This window comes from Phyllostomus hastatus, unplaced genomic scaffold (assembly GCF_019186645.2).
Source record: "Phyllostomus hastatus isolate PE091 unplaced genomic scaffold, TTU_PhHast_1.1 phas_contig_57, whole genome shotgun sequence".
NCBI lineage: Eukaryota > Metazoa > Chordata > Mammalia > Chiroptera > Phyllostomidae > Phyllostomus > Phyllostomus hastatus.
In genome coordinates, this window is record NW_025333912.1 from 922106 (window position 1) to 941092 (window position 18987).

The 18987-nt window shown below is 36.9% G+C and overlaps 1 protein-coding gene across 2 annotated transcripts in view; it reads left to right on the forward strand.

The window, feature by feature from the left end:
- PLCL1 (phospholipase C like 1 (inactive)) overlaps positions 1-18987 on the forward strand; it is a 321929-nt gene that overhangs the window by 241012 nt on the left and 61930 nt on the right. For both annotated transcript variants that reach the window (XM_045847614.1, XM_045847613.1), the window contains exon 2: positions 15833-18307. In XM_045847614.1, the coding sequence (XP_045703570.1) occupies positions 15887-18307 (2421 nt within the window). In that variant the 5' untranslated portion in view covers positions 15833-15886. The remainder of the gene's footprint in view (positions 1-15832; positions 18308-18987) is intronic.

Consider the following 18987-nt stretch of genomic DNA (forward strand, 5'->3'; position numbering starts at 1 on the left):
TAAGAGATGAAACCTTATTTTGAGATAGGTTTAATTTAATTGGCCCAGCATGGCTTGGAATCCTTGCTGCCTATGATCGTATTATGATTAAGTACTAAAGAAGAATCTGTAATGTGAATATTTTTCTTTTATTTCTTCACCCGGGGATTCATACTTCCCGAGATAAAAATATCTTTAGCCCTTCCAGAGAACATTAGTAGACGTATTGGCAGTTTATCCTCTCCGGGGTTGTGCCAGTCAGTTTCATCAACAAATGAGAATTCAAAGCCCTTTAGTCAAACTAATGACCTTATGTAAGCAGCCCCAATTCAAATCGAGTTTTAACTATCTTTGTGCTCAAATTGATAGCCCAGAGAGCAGTATGTGTTAATTTATAGTCCTGGAAGAGGCTGTGATGTTCCTCCCATTTTTAAAGCTGCTAAGATGAGCAAGTCTAACTATTTCAAATTTCATAGGGTTTTTAAACTTCTCTTAGTGCCAAAAAAGCAAGCCACCTGGCAGTTTTTTTAAAAAGACAGTGAACCAATGCTTAAGAATATGCACCAGAATTTACTCTTACTATTTCAGTTAAATTTAGGCTCAGATTTACATGGCATATGAGAGCATTTTTATTCTAGTTACTACTTCTTATTCTTTCTTATGATTATATTCTCAAGAGGCAACCATCCTGGTGGTTATTGAACAGATTTAGTATATTTTGATATATTGACAAATATTATTTTTTGAGTGTAAAAGTGATTCAGAAAAATATTTTCTATGTTAAGTATCATCCAAAGTAGAATATTGAGTTCATCAATAGAATTTTATGGTTGACAGGTTAAATGTAGAGAGTTAAACACAGTTGGTATTTAATGAAAGAGTGTTTTATGTGCCAGGCATGGACAGAAATTACTTTGTGAGTTGGGGCTAGTTGAGTTAAGATAAGGAACTTCTATTTAAAAAGGGACCCCACAGCTCTGATTAAAGAAATAAAGGAATGTGGGTCAGGGGACAATGAAAAACAGTTTTTGTATACCATAATATATTTTTCAAAGACTTGGGAGTGTGTTAAGGAGGACAGAATGCAAAGGCAAATTTGGAATCACATATCTAGACATGAAAATAGAGGGATAGACCAAGGCTTCTTGATGGAGAACTTTTAAGGTTACACTTTGTATTTATAAAAATGGTAGAAATTTTGATAGAATGTGTGCAGTTAAAGAGTAAAGATCTTATAACCTATATGGAATTCTTGCAGAATCCAATTTCTTTGAAATATATTTAAATCCTAATTTAATGCATCAGATTTGAATCTCATTATCAGTGGAATGCATTTAATTGAAATCAAATTGCTTTAAATAACTGGTCAGGACGTCTCAGTTTAATCCCCTTTTCTTCCTCTGGGAATATTCATCTACTTATACCCATTCTCTAAGCTTACAGGCAGGGAAGTTTAAGAGGAGACAAACTGTACCTTTTCATTTAAATGATTAAGTACTCATGAGATTAATTTACAGACACATTACGAAATTGAATTGTGCTTTGGACATTCTTTCTACCAAGGCTAATTAAAGTCCTAAAATGTAAGATTCTAAAATAATTTCCAAATCAAAGGCTTGTTGTGAGATTTAAGGGATATTTTGTCATACAGAAACAGGGAAACATTAGCCAGTCCCAAGAAAATTACTTAATTGTATTTAACTAAAATAACATTGGTATAATTATTTTAATAAAAATAAGCCCATGGACTTTGAAAGTTTAAACATTTCAGTTATGCCCCAAATAATGCTTAAAAATGTACCATTAATTATCTCTACAAAGCACATCTTCCTGATAATGAATGAGGTAATTATGAGACCAATGCTACAGAAATATCTTTGTATGTTTTCTCATGATATATGCTAATGTATGTTAACTTTAAATAATTTGAACAATACCGAGAAAACTAATAAATAAATATACTTTTCCTCTAGAGATAACCATTATTACTGAGTAGAATATATCCTTCCAAATTTGTCATATGTAAATAATGAGATCTTGTACTCTCTGTTTTCTTCTGTTACCCATTTTTTAAGGACACACACAGATTATCCATTTTAAGATCTATAAATATATGCCATCCATTATAAGATTATAAAGGCTGCATAGAATCCTGTTGCATGAATGTGCCATAATATATTTTGCCAATCCTTACTGGGGATAGTAAGGTGTTTGGTTTATTAGTTTATTTGTAATTTTTAAATATCATCAACAGGATGACATTGAACTGCCTTATACTATATCTTTGCCCATTTCTTTGACTATTTCCTTAAGATAAATTCCTTAAGATAAGATATTGCAAATAAAATCAGTAGAGATAGAAATTTTTGCTTGGCACGAAGTCATGCAAGTAGGTGGTGATGGTGAGAGTGAAATCCATGAGTTCCTGGTCCAGCGTTTTGGGAAGAAGGACTTTATTTCAGTAGTTTCTATCAGCAGGGTATTTATAGACTTTGAGTTTTATTTTCTCAAATAAAACTATCCTTACATAGTTTCCCTTCACAGTTTGTTCTAAATGAAGGCAGGAGATGTGTTTCTATTTTGGCCATGGAGCCTTTATTGGGTATCAACGCAGGCGGGAGGGCAGTCCACCTGAAAGAATCTCTGTGCTGAGAATATGTGTTCTCTGAAACCCGCCATCTGTTTGTTGGATGTAGACAGAAGCTGATGCTTAGTTAATCAGAGGTAATAAAATACGGATTAAAGTATTAGATGGTTCCAACCCATTCCGGAAGTTATGGATAAAGTTTGAAACCTTTCCTCAGATGCATCTTGATATTCAAGTCAAGTTGCTATTTGAGCCAAAGCTTTTATGTTTATGGTACCTAGTCATGAAGGGCATAGTCTATTACCACCATAAGAGAAAAAAAAATATTGAGGATGTGTTTGCACATTACACTGGGTCAAAGGAATTGACATTATGTTTTATATGTGGTTCAGGGATCTACCTTATGGAAAGCTCAGGGATTGCTCTTAGGGATTTATTACTGAAGAAATATTCAATTGGGAAGTTTAAGATAATATGTAAGTTTTAGAATATATAAAGGCTTAATACAAATGCAGGAACTTGTGCATTTGTTAATTTGTACATTTATTTATTAAATGATAGATTAGACTTCTCTAAGTCTAGGGGAAATTAATTTAGACTGTAAATGAATTGTTTCTTAAGTTTGAAGAGACTTGCTTTTATAAAATTGACATTTAACTTTCATGTTCTAAGTCACACACATTTATAAAATGGTTTTTAAAAGTAAATTTATTGTTTTTAAATTTTCTATAAGTTTTTTCATTAATAAGAATATTTTATATACCCTAATTAGAATTTATAAATGACATGTATAAACTGAAATCTTGTTCTTGCCAAATATTTCACAGAAAACAGTGAATTTCTGGAAGTTAATAATTTTTCAAATTCTCTTTTATCAATAAAACACTATGCTCTGAAAGAAGGCTGGCTATATTTCTTATTTCCATTTAAGCAAATACAACTCTAAGTGATTTTTTTAATTAACAGGTTTTTTTAAAGATTTTATTTCTTTATTTTTAGACAGAGGGGAAGGGAAGGAGAAAGAGAGGGAGAGAAACATCAGTGTGTGGTTGCCTCCCGTGTGCCCCCTACTGAGGACCTGGCCCACAACCCAGGCATGTGCCCTGACTGGGAATTGAACCAGCAACCCTTTGGCTCACAGGCTGCGCTCACTCTACTGAGCTACCCCAGGCAGGGCTAAGTGATTTTTTAAACTGAGAAATATATGGCATGTAACACTGTATTAGTTTAGGTATACAGCATAATAATCTGATATATGTATATATTGTGAAGTGATTACCAGAATAACTTTAGTTAACATCCTTCACCATATGTAGTTACATTTTTTTTTCTTGTGATGGAGACTTTTAAGATCTACTCTCCTAGCAACTTTCTAATTCTAAATAACTCTTATTTTTATAAATCACGTCTGTTTTTGACACTCATCTCTAATAGCTTTTATGATAACAAGTGATAGAACTCACATAATTTTGAAATATGAAGGTGGGCCCCCCCAAAACCTGGAATTATTTTCTGGAGGGCAGGCTGCTTTGAAGTACAGGCTTCCCCTGCTAAGTGAGTGTTCTAGGAAACCTTCTGTATCAGTGTGCCAGCTGGCATAGTTGTGAGAGGCTGTGTTCGACTTCAGTGAATTTTGTTTTGAAGATTCTTTCAATGCACTTGCCCATTTCATGACGGGTGATTTTCTGAGTGCATCTGTCCACACTGCGCTGAGTGTTTGGCAGTTTTTGACCAAGAACAGCATGAACTCCATTTCCCACCTTCCCTATTTACCTGATCTCGCCCCAAGTGAATTTTTTGTTTCCCTGGATGAAAAAGTCCTTGAAGGGAAATGTTTTACCAATGTGGAAGAGGTGAAACAAAAACTTGCAGAAGCACTAAAAGGCATCAAAATTGACAAATTCAAAAACTGTTTTGAGCAGTGGAAAAACATCTCGATAGGTATATTACATGAAATGGAGAAAAGTTGGGAGGTGACTGAAGTTGAAACATGTAAGAATAAATACACAATTTTTTTCAAATAAATTCTAGTATTTGGGTTCCTCCTCATATATTGGGTATTTCCTTTTCAGTTTAAAAATATTGTATTCAAATTTGGATGCTTGGAGAATGTATGTAAATTCCAAGGTGACTAAAATCAGTGTAAATCATAAATTGGTGTCTCATACCTGATGGTAAATACTACCATTAAAAATTGAAAAGTTGCAACAATGGAGGAATTATTCTGTGGATTGGCTATTTATATTTAGCACTCAAAAGAAAGTAAGAAATCTTGTTAGGGACATTTTGTGAAATAAGCCCCATTTAATAGTATACTATTGATATTTTAATTTTTTAGATAAAGTGGTTTAATTAACTGTGCAACATTAGTTAGAATGAAAAAAATTATGCATACATTTAAAGACCTACCTAATTATTTATCAATTTCTGATGAATGTCCTAATTAAATATCAAGTTATTTGCTTATATCTAGGGCATTACACTTAATCTTTACAATAATACATTGGAAGAGATGCATTAGGTATAGGTATTAAAAGTATATGTTTGCATATTTTTCATTATAGATTTTCTTTATTAAGGGACCATGACATGCTGCGTTCCATAAAGAGTGCCTCTGATTAATCCTCGTACCAGAAGCAGCCAAGGCGAGGCTGGCATCCATTCAGCCGGGATTCCGGGGCCCTGCTGTGCAGGGAGGCTCGTGAAAAAGGACAGAAGCATATCTCCGTCTCCAGGCCCACTGTTCTTGGCACCTCTGCTGAGAGTTGCTCAGGCTAAGGATGAATTTTAAATGTCGTGTTTTTTTGAGTGTGAGGTGGACATCTGTCTTAGGGAAACAGAACTGATAGCAGCGTGACATTCCTCAGAGGCCAGGGAATAATTGTCAGATGACCTTTATCGGAGCCTACCTCATTTCGTTCATACGGGCGCTGCTAAGGCACTGTACTGTACATATTCCCCTGGGTCTTAAAATAAACAAAACCACGGATTGCGGCTCGCACTGGGGATAGTTGAAAAGATCATATTTTTGCCTAGAAGAATGGGCGTGTTCATGTTCTTTGTAACTGAATACAAAGTGGACTGGGAAGGATGCGAGAGGGGATTGGTAAGATTTAAGTGAGAAATGAGGCTTTTCCCATGACAGCAGCTGACATTATAAAGAAGCATCTACCTTTGTGGGCCTGACCGGAGGGGAAATAGAAGTTGAGAATAGAATGCCCATTAGTGAGTGAGGTTTCACAATGGATAATTGCAGGGGTTGTGCCCCAGTGCGGTGGGGAAAACAGAGATGACAGGTATCAAGGGAACAATGGAGATAAGGTTTCCAAAGCCATTATCTACCTGGTCTGCTCTGTATCCAGGTCTCCTCACCTATATGGACTTAATTTCCTACTTAAAAAAAATCCAAATAGGTGAAACAGTTTTTGGTTCTACCTGTGAGCACTGATTTACAATGAAAGGTCAATGATTGTCATTAGGTTTTAAGGATTTTTCTTCTTGAACGAATCATAGAAATGAAGAAATGTTAGACAAGGGTTCAAGGAGAGGTATTTCTCACCTTTACTCCATTTTTGTTGAATAAACATCATTGAAGGAGGTTTGTTTCGGGTGTTAAATAATTAACAGTTTAAATATATGAATTAGGATATAGTGTTCTTTACACAGTGGCTCATAAAAGGTAGTTTGGTATCCGTGACTGTTATTTTTATTATTCTTTTGTATTAGTTTCTTCACAGTTTTTTTTTTTTTTTACTGAAGTATCATTGACATGATACATTACATTAGTTTCCGGTGCACCACATAATGGTTCTCTATTTGTACACACTGTTAACTGGCCACCCAGTGAGTCTAGCTAACATCTGTCCCCATGCAGAGTAACAGAATTTTTCTCCTTGTGATGAGAACTTTTATGATTTACTGTCTTAGAAACCTTCAAATATACAATAAAATATTATTAGTTATAGTCCCATGTTGTACATTACATCCCCGTGACATTGATTTTATAACTGGAATCTTCCCAGTTTTTGTTAAAAATTCCCAACCAAAGCCCTTTAGCCTAAACAAAAATTAACATCTACAGGAAGATAAAGAAATCTTGTCTCAAAAATGAAAATGATAGAGTGTGACATCTTAATCCTGATTTTGCGACTACAGTTATTTTAGGAGGCATTATAAATGATTAATCTGTTGAACATCCAGTACCATGTTGGCTAATATGCTCTCCAGCCTGACTGTTAGCAGTTTCTATGGAAGCCCGGTAACAGGCCCTTGGCATGACTGAACCCACTCATGCCACCTTCTGGGTTCCGGCAACGTCTCTTAGAGACGTCACACTGTGAGTGGAAGGTCTCTAGCACATCCAGGATGACGGAGTCTAAGGCTGAGCTGCACAATTTAAGGTATTCTTTCCATGGCCTAAAATTATAGTGAGGCTCCTTGTAGAAGTTGTATTTGCTTTCTTGTTGAATGGCAATGCTTTTACAATTGTTTCTCCTCAGGCCATCTTTATAGATCTTGAACATTTCAATGCTTAGTTTGCTGTCTTTTCTCTGTCTTTAAGTATCTCAACGAAGGCCCCAGTTTTAAAGATATACATAATTGCAACTATACATAATTGCTATAGCGCTTCTCTTTAATGTTGCCTCATCAGCACTTGTGCCCCTCTGAGATCTTGGCTTTCAAACATCCTTAATATTATTTCAAGCTGTGTATATATATATATGTGTGTGTGTGTGTGTGTGTGTGTGTGTGTGTGTGTGTGTGTGTTCATTAGATACTATGCTCTTATTAAATTGGATGATTTTTGTCATTGTTCTATTTATTAATTTTATCAGTTGTAAAAACTGATACATTAAAAGAGTGATGCAGGAAAAAAAGCATTTATTCTAGGCAACATTAGTGTTGGGACTGATTAGTTTTTAAAGAACAAACCTCTAGGATGGGACCTGGCATATAGTAGCTGCTCAGTCGATTTTTGGACAAGTGAGTGCTATAATTTTAAGTAATATGTGGGGCATGCTTGGGAAGAGTCATACTTGAAGAAAAACCGTAAGTTGAACAGAAACCATGCAGCAGAAGAACTTGAGATAATCGCTTTTCTTTAGAGTGTCATTTCTTAATGAGCTCCAATGTGTGAGGGACTGCAGTGAGGTATGGCACAATGCAACCTTCCTCTCTTCAGCAAAATAAAACAGGGGCACCAAGAAACCATCCTGAAGCAGACTCTTTCTATATTCTCTCCCCATGTTTGCCTGTAGAATGTCCAGTATTTTGCTTTTAAGTGAGGAGAGTCAATTAAGAGATGTCTTTTCAAAGAATGTTTAGAGGGGTCCCCCACTTCCTGTAATTCATTTAGTTTCCAGTTCTTACCTCACTGTATACCTATTGGAGTGGGTTTCCTAAAGGATATAGCTTTAGTACATTTTATTAAATGGATCACATTTTATAAATGAAATGTAACATTAAATACAAACATAAAACTTAATTTGGCAAGAGATATGTGCATGCATACACTTAGCATTGCCTTTGATGAATTTAGTTGAATTACAAGATGATGTGAAGAATGAATGCGTTCTTTATGCATAATGAAGTCACTATTCAGCCTCTTACCAACTAGGCTGAGGGAGCCACCAGGAGAGCCAGTGGTTCACAGAGCTTGGCCAGGCTTCAGCCACTTCTCAGCAGTGAATACCAGGACCTCCACCTCCACTGCAACATTAGGGGGTCACAGGGTATTAGTCATAAGTAAGTTGTGTCACCTGTTTGCAACTTTGCATTAAATAATTTGAGTTTGTGTGAGAAGATGACTTCGGACATTTTAATGTGGATGAATGCTATAATTCTACAGTTGCAACCTTTCCTTACCTGAAACTTAAAGGTAACAGATGTAGCGAGGATACTCCCTCCACAACCTCCTTGAGTTGTGTTTCAAAGTTGGGCCTTGTGTGCGTGGTGGGTTTTCTCGAGGCTGCCTAACTGCCGAACACGGACGTGGGTTTGGGCATAAGCCCACTGGGCAGGGCAAGAGTACACTTTAGGGCTCAGTTGCAGTCCTTGAACAATCACATATCCAATTCAATTCAGCCAGCGTTTCTGAGGATAGACTTTTCCTGGATTAACACTCTCTGCCCAGTCTGTTGTTCCAGTCTCATTTGGGGCTGCTACACCCCTCACTTGTTACATTGTAACCATCCTGGCCCTTCCTCCCACCAAATGACCTTTGTACCTGCTTTTCTTTCCTGGAACCCTTTGCTCTCCACTCTTGTCTGGCTGCAGTTCACCTCTCACCTCTATCACTGTCTTCACCATATTGAAGGTAACATAAGACATTCTCTCCTCAAACTTGCCAGTATATCTTTTTTAAAAAGATTTTATTTATTTATTTTTAGAGAGGGAAGGGAGGGAGAGAGAGAGAGAGAGAGAGAGAGAGAAACATCAATGTGCGGTTGCTGGGGGGCTGTGGCCTGCAACCCAGGCATGTGCCCTGACTGGGAATAGAACCTGCGACACTTTGGTTTGCAGCCTGCGCTCAATCCACTGAGCTACACCAGCCAGGGCAGTATATCTTTTTGAAAAAAAAAAACAAAAAAACCCCCCACAGATTTATTTCTTAATTTTCCACTTGCAGTTTACATACAATATTATATTTATTTCAAGTGTGCAACATAATGATTAGACATGTAAATAACTTACAAAGTGATCACCTCAATAACTCTAGTACCCATCTGATACTATATATAGTTATTATAATATTATTGACTATATTCCCTATGCTGTGCTTTATATTCCTGTACCAGTAACATCTTAACAGCAGAACCCAGTAAGCCATGTTAACATCTTATTTTTCAGCACTCGCTTCCTCAGGTGTATTCCTTGGCCTCTGTGAGAGCTCCTGCCCCTGTTCTCTATCCCTCGCCTTCCACTTTCCCCTAAAGCCTCCTCAGCCCCTACAGCTCAATGGTCCATACTCATCTAAAAACCCCCCACTGGCCAAAGTAAACTTAGTTCTTACTCAACTTCCCCTCTCCTGGTATTCCCTACGTTAGTTAGCAACAATTCCATTCACCTCTTACTCAAACCAGAAAACCAGGAGTCATCCTCAGCCAGTCAACGAGTTCTGGTTTTACCTCCTATTTCTTGATACTTCCCATTTAGATCCATTCCTTTTATTAGTAATCTAATTCGGGCCATCTACATTTCCTTCCTTTAATGCTACAGTGGTCACTTACTGCACCATTTTCAGTTTTATCCGCATAATATACTTTCAGCACATATCCAAAGTGACCTATTTAAGGTAAAAATTAGACCTTATCAGTTTCTTCAGCTCCACAATGTGCTAGTCCCTAGCATGCAGTACATATTTATTATTGTTTGTTGAATTAGTGAAGAATGGAGACCAGAAGTCGCTCAATATCCAAAGTTGGGGATCATCTGGATTCTAGAAAATATTGTCCATAATCTTTTGAAGATTTCATTATCAACCAAACCTTTTGTTTCTGAGCTCTGCTTGCCTGTTCATAAAACCAGAATAAATATCATTAATATAGTGCGATAGTTTATAGATTGTATGTAAGAATGGGTTTAATCATTATGGTGAAAATAATGTTTACTGCCTTTTAGTTATCATCTATTAAACGTTTATGTGAAGAGTTTCTTAAGAGAACTATTGAGAAATGTTTTTATCTGCCCTTACAATAAGAGACAGAAGTGAAAGTCATTTTGACAAATTTGAATTTATGTAGCTGGATTTCTGCATTATAAAACAGAGATTCCTTCTAATCACAGTTTGACAACTATGTTTTGATAGCTGTTCAGGGGTTTGTAAATTTGTTCTATTTAAACAAAGAATCATTTTATAACTCTTTGCTAAAAACAACTTGACAAAAAAATGAAAAAAAATATGTGACAATGTAATTAGATGTTTAAACGTGTTTATCAGGCCAGAGGTAAGAAAATGTGGGTATGCTTTTTTCTTTATTCTTTGATTTTTGTGCAATGCTTTAGTATACTCTTTTTTGTGATAAAATATACATAACATAAAATTTACTATTTCAGGCATTTTTAAGTGTACATTTCTGTGGTGTTAGCTACAGTCACATTTTTGTGCTTCTTCAAGTATACTTTTTTCCTGAAATTGCTATACTGAAATAATTCAGTAGTTTCATGATTGAGACTCAACGCTGAACTTGTATTGAATAGCGGTGTAGTTTCTCTGGGGCTTATCAGTCTATTGTGAGGAAAAAAGCTTTTGTTTGCTGAGTTTTTGTTAAGAAACTTGCAGCATATCCAGCCATACTGGTGTTAGAAGTGGAAAAGCCAATGGGAACTTATGAAAACAAGCTGATTAGTTTGGCTTATTTGAATATTTATTTTCCCATTTTAGTTTAACAAAACATTTTGAGGCAGTTGCAAAGCTTATACTGTTGCATAGGAATCTCATTTAATTATGGTTGTTATCTTAATTCTCATAGTAGACAAGCAACCGTGTTGTAGAAAATAATGAAAATTAAAACATCCGTACAATTCCCCTTAGTATTTTGAAATTATTTCTAAGATTAGAAATCAACCCTTACATCATGAGATTAGAAAGAAATCATCTTTATGATACAAATGTATTAGAAACAGTGTTCATGGTCCAATCAATGTCTTATATTGTTTTCAGTAGGAATAAAACATTTGTCTGCTACGTTATTGTTAATGGGACTTCTTGATTCTGATGATTAAGCCCTTTATATAAAGTGTTGATTAATTTAAGATGACAATAGATCAAAAAGTATTATATGGAAATGTTCAGAGACCATATAAACACAATTTTTAAATTTGTTTTATTATGTAATTTCTTTAAATGTGATTCATTTCAGTGACATGAGAATTTAGACACTTAAGCATAGAGTTTAGGAAGCAGAGAATGTGAGGAAGTGGGGTTAAGCTCCATGCCTGACTTCTTGGGTCCCAGTAGAACGTGAGGCTGATCAAGGGGACAGAGGCATCACAATGTGCTGTTCATCCTCATACATTTAAACCTTCTTCTGGTAAGTAGGTTTTAGATAAATTTTGGGTAGAATTGGTACTTTAGCCTTTCCTTTCATTCTAGAGAGGAAAAAGTTTAGCTTTGAGATAAACAGAAAGGTCTTATACTTCATGAAAATCCTTTGGATAGATGATGGTTGCTGGAGTTGTTGTCATCTCGTGAGCTATCAGGTTGGCCAAAAAGTCCGTTTAGTTTTTTACTGTAGGATAAAAGACACATTTTGCACTTTCACCAATAATTTTATTGATTTGGATATTTTGAGTATGTTCACTATCTCCCATGTGGTAGAACACTGATTGTTCTCAGTTACCACTACCAATTTTAACTGGTCTACCCGACCATGGAGCATCGTCCAGTGAGGAACCTCCAGCAAGAAATTTCGCAAACCGCTTTGATGCGTTTGATCAGTCACAGCACCTTCTCCGCACACAGCACAAATCTTTTTTTTTCTTTTTTGCGTTTCAGTTGTATGTTTACCTTTCTTAAAATAATAAAGTATAATATGCCCAAAATGTTATGTATTCTCTTCCATCTTCAATATTAAAATACTATATTTTTTGGATTATAAGATATACATTTCTCCCCCTCAAACTTGGGAGGAATAATGGTCAATGCTACTGTTGAGTTCTGTTTACATTTACATTGATGCAATATTATGTTATTTGTTATTAAATATTTTACCACATTTTTTGCTTCAAAAATTTTTTTTCCTATTTTCCTCCTCTAAAACCTAGGTGCATTTTATGGTCAAAAAAACATGGTAACTACACAAAAAGTTACCATTTTTTAAATGCATGCTGATATGACATCTACCACAATACAATCTAACAAAATTGTCTTGAATTAAGTTAAAGACAACTAAGCGCTACTAGAGCCATCTTATAGAAAAAAACCAAACGAACTTTTTGGCCAACCCAATATAAGCTGACAAGAGCACATCTGAACTGATAACAAACTTAGTTTATCTTGGAATATGCAAAAAGTATCTGTCTTCTCAATATGTAGATAACTGCAATGGATTTGTTCTCATTTCATCGTCAAATGTTTTTTATATTTATCAACAAAAGATCTATAACCCATATGTCAACTTTTAAAAATTGGGGATGTCCCTTGTCTGTTTACCTGTACAGTCTTCTTTCCCCACCAACAATGTGCCAACATCTTCTTGAGGGAAATAAAGATTTGGGGCATAGGGCTGGGCAAAGGGGCCATGGTGGTGAAGAAGCTCAGAAGGAGATTTGAAGTCACCTGTCTTCCCTGTCTACTCTAATGGTTTCCACTCTCCCTCCTCCCAGCGTCCCAGAGCTAATGCACATAGTATGACCTCTGAGCGAAGAGATCTGGAGAAAAAGTGGCGTCCCAGAACTTTTCTAGTGTACTTTGAATAGAAGCAGTCTTGGCCCTAGTCAACAGCAGACAAGCTAACCATCTGTTAACATGTGCTATGATCAATTTTTTTGCTCATTTGGGGGCTTTATAATAACTCTGGATTTTGTCCTTTGTGAGAGGACAACCTAAGATCATAATTTTTTCTGCTAGTTCCAAGTTTTGAGACATTTTGGGATGTTTTATAATCATGCAGGAATTGCAGTTTGAAGCAAGAAATTAGTGTTATGGGGCAGGTGGATTCTTTTGTAGGCTAGCTATAAACCATTCATCTCTTGAAGGCTTAACTTACTAGGAGAGAAAGTGTGTTCATTTAAGGAGATTTAAGGAGATATCGCCGCAAAGAAGAGAGGTTTTTAAGAGAACTCTCTTTTGACAGCAGTAGTTTTGTTCTCATAAACAAAGAGTGGCTCAAGTCAAGAGTAGAACATGTGACTGCGAGTTGGTGTAATGACACGTAATGACATGTAGGGTACAGGAACTGCAGACATGCACTTAAAGGAACAGTAATTTCCCATTTAAAGTTTGTTAGAAAGCTTTTATAACTCTCTTGACAATAATCTTTTTTGGAACATGATCTGCTTATATAAAAAAATTTTTAATGTGAAAGCTCTCATTAGCTGGAATGACTAGTCAAATGGTAGGTAGCTTTAAAAGCTGAGTCACAGTCTAATTTACCCTCACAATTCACATTTTTCCTCTTCATTTTACTTGCGAGATTAATCCCATCTCAGCTGTGCCATTAGGTGCCTGACTTGATGGCGTGAAAAAATACACACAAGCATCATGATATTTCTGAGCATGTGGGTCGTGATGGATGTAAATGTGTTGTGACAGCGCATCTGTGTATGAACAGTTGTTTTTGACTTCCTGGTGAGGGATTTGACCACTATGGGACAATTAAAAATAATAATTCTCTGGAAAAGCAAGAGCAAATTTTGTGAATGCCAGGGCACCAAGAGGCAATATTCTGTAATCTAAATGGGGTAATTTATATCTTTGTCATTTGAAATAGACATGTATTCGGGTTAATGAACCATCTCACCAACATTCTATAACTAAAACAAAATTTGTTTCCTTTTTCCAGGCAAGGTTTTACTCAATTGACTAATACATCATCCTGCCTTTTCCGAGTCATAGGAACAGGGAGGCCCTTACAGGCAGGACCACAGTTAAATGAGGCCTCACAGAACATTCTGCCCTATTGTAAAAAGGATGCTGGAAAGGAGACAGGCTAGACTACTTTGGCTATACTTTTCAGTGTTTAGAATAGTAATATCATGTGGCTGTTTTTAAACACTTTCAGTTTATCACTGAAAATTTATCTGAGAGGCTCAGAGATCAGAATTAAGTAATTAATTTCTTGATAACCTCCAATGTCTTGGTCGGTGCCTATGATGGTCCCCCCATGACCAGATATATGAGGAAATGTTCCTCTTACTTCAAAAAGAATGACCTTATAGGCACTTGCAGTTTACAAGGAATTTACGTGCATTTTCTTTTTTAAGAGTCTCATGATAACCCTCTATTCTATAGATAGATCATTAACTCCTATTTAAAAGCAGAAATAATGATTCGGAGAGGGAAACTAAGTGACTTACAAAGGTCATATATCTAGGGAATGGCATAATCACAAGTTGAGACTAGTTATTTTTGCCCCAAGGACAATGCCTTCTACAATCAACATTTTGTGGCCTCTTTGATATGCTTATAAAATTGGGCACTATAAACATGCCTTAGTGTGTTTTCGGGAAATTCTCCTGGGAGAATTATCTGAATTATCTGAATGTGGTTGGAAGCATTATTAACTTGAGTTTATGCTCTGAACAGAGAAAAATATAAAGAAATATCCAGTTTTAAGTGGTGTTGGTCAGATGTTCAGTGTAAATGAATTGGGAGTGATAGGACCCACCCAGGAAAGAAAGAACCACAAGGAATAATTAACCTGGATAAGACGCACGAATCCGAATGGATGAAATTCGATGCCCTGGTAGCCTTGTTGTTTAGGGAAGGGCGACATGGGCTGAGGGAACCCCGATTCTGAGACTGAGTCCAAGGACACTTAGAGACATGGGGAAAAGGCAAGGTGCAAGGGTTCCCTGTGAAATCTTATGGCAAAAGGCTTTGAAGTTTAATTTAAATTGCAACAACCATAAAAGCTAGTGGAGCTATTCATATTTCTGTTTGATTCTAAGCTGTGGCTACTAATCGCCTTATAGTGAGATGCAGTCACGAATTCTCATCACATTCGTTTACATTGTTTATGTCAACCTGAAAATTTGCTCACGTGAGAGACACGTGTCTACTGTTAGCTCTCTCTCTGATCTCAAGACACATATTCTTCAAAATAGTTGAGGGAAAAAGAATTAGTCAAACTATATTGTAAGCCCTTTGTGATGTAAAGTATGTTAAGGTTAAAATCTTTTATTTGAACTAGTTTTAAGCATAAAACTTAAACTGTTGTAAAGTATAAATAAGGACAACTTTTAAAGGAAATCCAGCTTTATTTTCTTTCACATACCTGTATAGACATTGCTAGGTTGTCACAGTACCAACATGTAGAGTTTCTTACACAACCTGCCTTAATGAGCCAACAAGCGATTTATGGTTAGCTCAACAGTACTTGATTTCACTTCAAAGAACACACAGGCATTTGATAAATAAGTTTTTTTCTGAACCTAACACTATTAACTTTCTGGGCAATTTCTCTTTTCTAAAATCGTGAAAAGGTAAATTTTAAGCTAACCCTCTGTCTGTAATATCTGAATGGAGTATAAGGAATTCAGAGTGTCACTGAATTTGTCTTTTTCTAAAGGAAATTGATTCATTATTTTCAAATTGTTTTACAGGATCCTTCAAACCAAAAATGCGGTGGAAGGAAGAAAACCGTGTCTTTCAGCAGCATGCCCTCGGAGAAGAAGATCAGCAGCGCCAGCGACTGCATCAGCTTCATGCAGGCTGGCTGCGAGCTGAAGAAAGTCCGGCCCAATTCTCGCATCTACAACCGCTTTTTCACTCTGGACCCAGACCTGCAAGCTCTCCGCTGGGAACCTTCCAAGAAGGATCTCGAGAAAGCTAAGCTGGATATTTCTGCCATAAAAGAGATCAGACTGGGGAAGAACACAGAGACATTTAGAAACAACGGCCTTGCCGACCAAATCTGTGAGGACTGTGCCTTTTCTATTCTCCATGGGGAGAACTACGAGTCTCTGGACCTAGTTGCTAATTCAGCAGATGTAGCAAACATCTGGGTGTCAGGGTTACGGTACCTGGTTTCTCGAAGTAAGCAACCCCTTGATTTTATGGAGGGCAACCAGAACACTCCCAGAATCATGTGGCTGAAAACAGTGTTCGAAGCAGCAGATGTCGATGGGAATGGGATTATGTTGGAAGACACCTCTGTGGAGTTAATAAAACAACTCAACCCTACCCTGAAGGAATCCAAGATCAGGTTAAAGTTTAAAGAAATCCAGAAGAGCAAAGAAAAACTAACCACCCGCGTGACAGAAGAGGAATTTTGTGAAGCTTTTTGTGAACTTTGCACCAGGCCAGAAGTATATTTCTTACTTGTACAGATATCTAAAAACAAAGAATACTTGGATGCCAATGATCTGATGCTCTTTTTAGAAGCTGAGCAAGGAGTCACCCATATCACCGAGGACATGTGCTTAGACATCATTCGGAGATACGAATTTTCAGAAGAGGGACGTCAGAAAGGGTTTCTCGCCATTGATGGCTTTACCCAGTATTTGTTGTCACCAGAATGTGATATTTTTGATCCTGAGCAAAAAAAGGTTGCTCAAGACATGACCCAGCCATTATCTCACTACTACATCAGTGCCTCTCACAATACCTATCTCATAGAAGACCAGTTCAGGGGGCCGGCCGACATTAACGGGTATGTTAGAGCTTTGAAAATGGGCTGTCGAAGCATTGAACTCGATGTCAGCGATGGTCCAGACAGTGAACCAATCCTTTGTAATCGAAATAACATGACAACACACCTTTCCTTTCGAAGTGTCATAGAGGTGATAAACAAGTTTGCCTTTGTTGCTTCTGAATACCCACTCATTCTGTGCTTGGGGAATCACTGCTCCATACCACAGCAGAAAGTAATGGTCCAGCAGATGAAGAAGGTCTTTGGCACTAAACTCTACACCGAAGCACCTTTGCTGTCAGAATCCTACCTCCCATCACCAGAAAAATTGAAAAGAATGATCATTGTGAAAGGAAAGAAATTGCCTTCGGATTCAGATGCTTTAGAAGGAGAGGTAACAGATGAAGATGAGGAAGCCGAAATGTCTCGAAGGATGTCTGTAGATTACAATGGTGAGCAGAAACAAATCTGGCTGTGCAGAGAGCTCTCTGATTTGGTATCTATTTGTAAATCTGTTCAGTACAGGGATTTTGAACTGTCTATGAAAAGCCAAAACTACTGGGAAATTTGTTCATTTAGTGAAACAGAGGCCAGCCGAATAGCCAATGAATACCCAGAAGATTTTGTGAATTATAATAAGAAGTTCTTATCAAGAATCTATCCAAGTGCCATGAGGATTGATTCCAGTAACTTGAATCCACAGGACTTTTGGAACTGTGGCTGTCAGATTGTGGCAATGAATTTTCAGACTCCGGGTCCCATGATGGACCTCCACACAGGCTGGTTTCTCCAAAACGGAGGGTGTGGTTATGTTCTGAGGCCATCCATCATGCGGGACGAGGTCTCCTATTTCAGTGCAAATACAAAGGGCATCGTCCCCGGGGTGTCTCCTCTGGCTCTTCACATCAAGATCATCAGTGGCCAGAATTTCCCGAAGCCCAAGGGAGCTTGTGCCAAAGGGGATGTCATAGATCCTTATGTGTGTATAGAGATACATGGAATACCAGCAGACTGTGCAGAGCAAAGAACTAAAACTGTACAACAAAACAGCGATAATCCTATTTTTGATGAAACTTTCGAGTTTCAAGTTAACCTACCTGAGCTGGCCATGATCCGTTTTGTAGTGCTGGATGATGACTACATCGGGGATGAGTTCATAGGGCAATACACAATTCCGTTCGAGTGTTTGCAGCCTGGATACCGACATGTTCCCCTGCGCTGTTTTGTGGGTGACATCATGGAGCACGTAACTCTTTTTGTCCACATAGCAATAACCAATCGAAGTGGAGGGGGAAAGGCACAGAAGCGCAGCCTTTCAGTACGAATGGGGAAGAAAGTTCGAGAGTATACCATGCTCAAGAATATTGGTCTGAAAACCATAGATGACATCTTTAAAATAGCAGTTCATCCCTTACGAGAAGCCATAGATATGAGAGAAAATATGCAGGTAGGAAAATCCCATTTATTTTGTCCCTACTCTTACCGGTGAATCTTGTGATTTAGTAATGCTCTAATTCCCCAGATAATTATTAGAAGGTGGTATATACCCAATACCACTTAATTAAGTTCAGTTTTTCCCAGGATAAAGCAGATACATTTTATGTTTCCAATTGTGTATGTTATGTTAAATTTGACCTGCAGTAAGGCAGTTAATGGACTCTCAATGTAGCAAAATACCTGATATCTTTTGAATATTCCTAGTACATAATCAAACTGATATATTAGGGTGTGTATATGATATGTGAAAAGAATAGAATATAAAATATTTTCTGTGTGTGGTATATAAAATATGTATACAAATGCATGCATAATAATTATAACTATAGGTATAAAATATTTGTGGATATGAGCATGGAAGGGAATTTGAAGTCATACAAAACAAGTGTAATGCCTATTACATTATTTTTGTTGTTTAAATGTATAACAATAATAAATTACTTCCCACAAGAGCAAACAAAACTAAACAAACAAAAATGAGTTTGTTGAAAACTATTTGGTCTTCTCTTAGAGTGTGGTTTAATGGAAAGATATAGATTCTGGATTCAACTATCCCCATTTGGTCTCAAGCAAACTATTTCAGGTTCCTCATCATTGGTTTTGTTCATATAAGGTAAGACAAATGGTAAT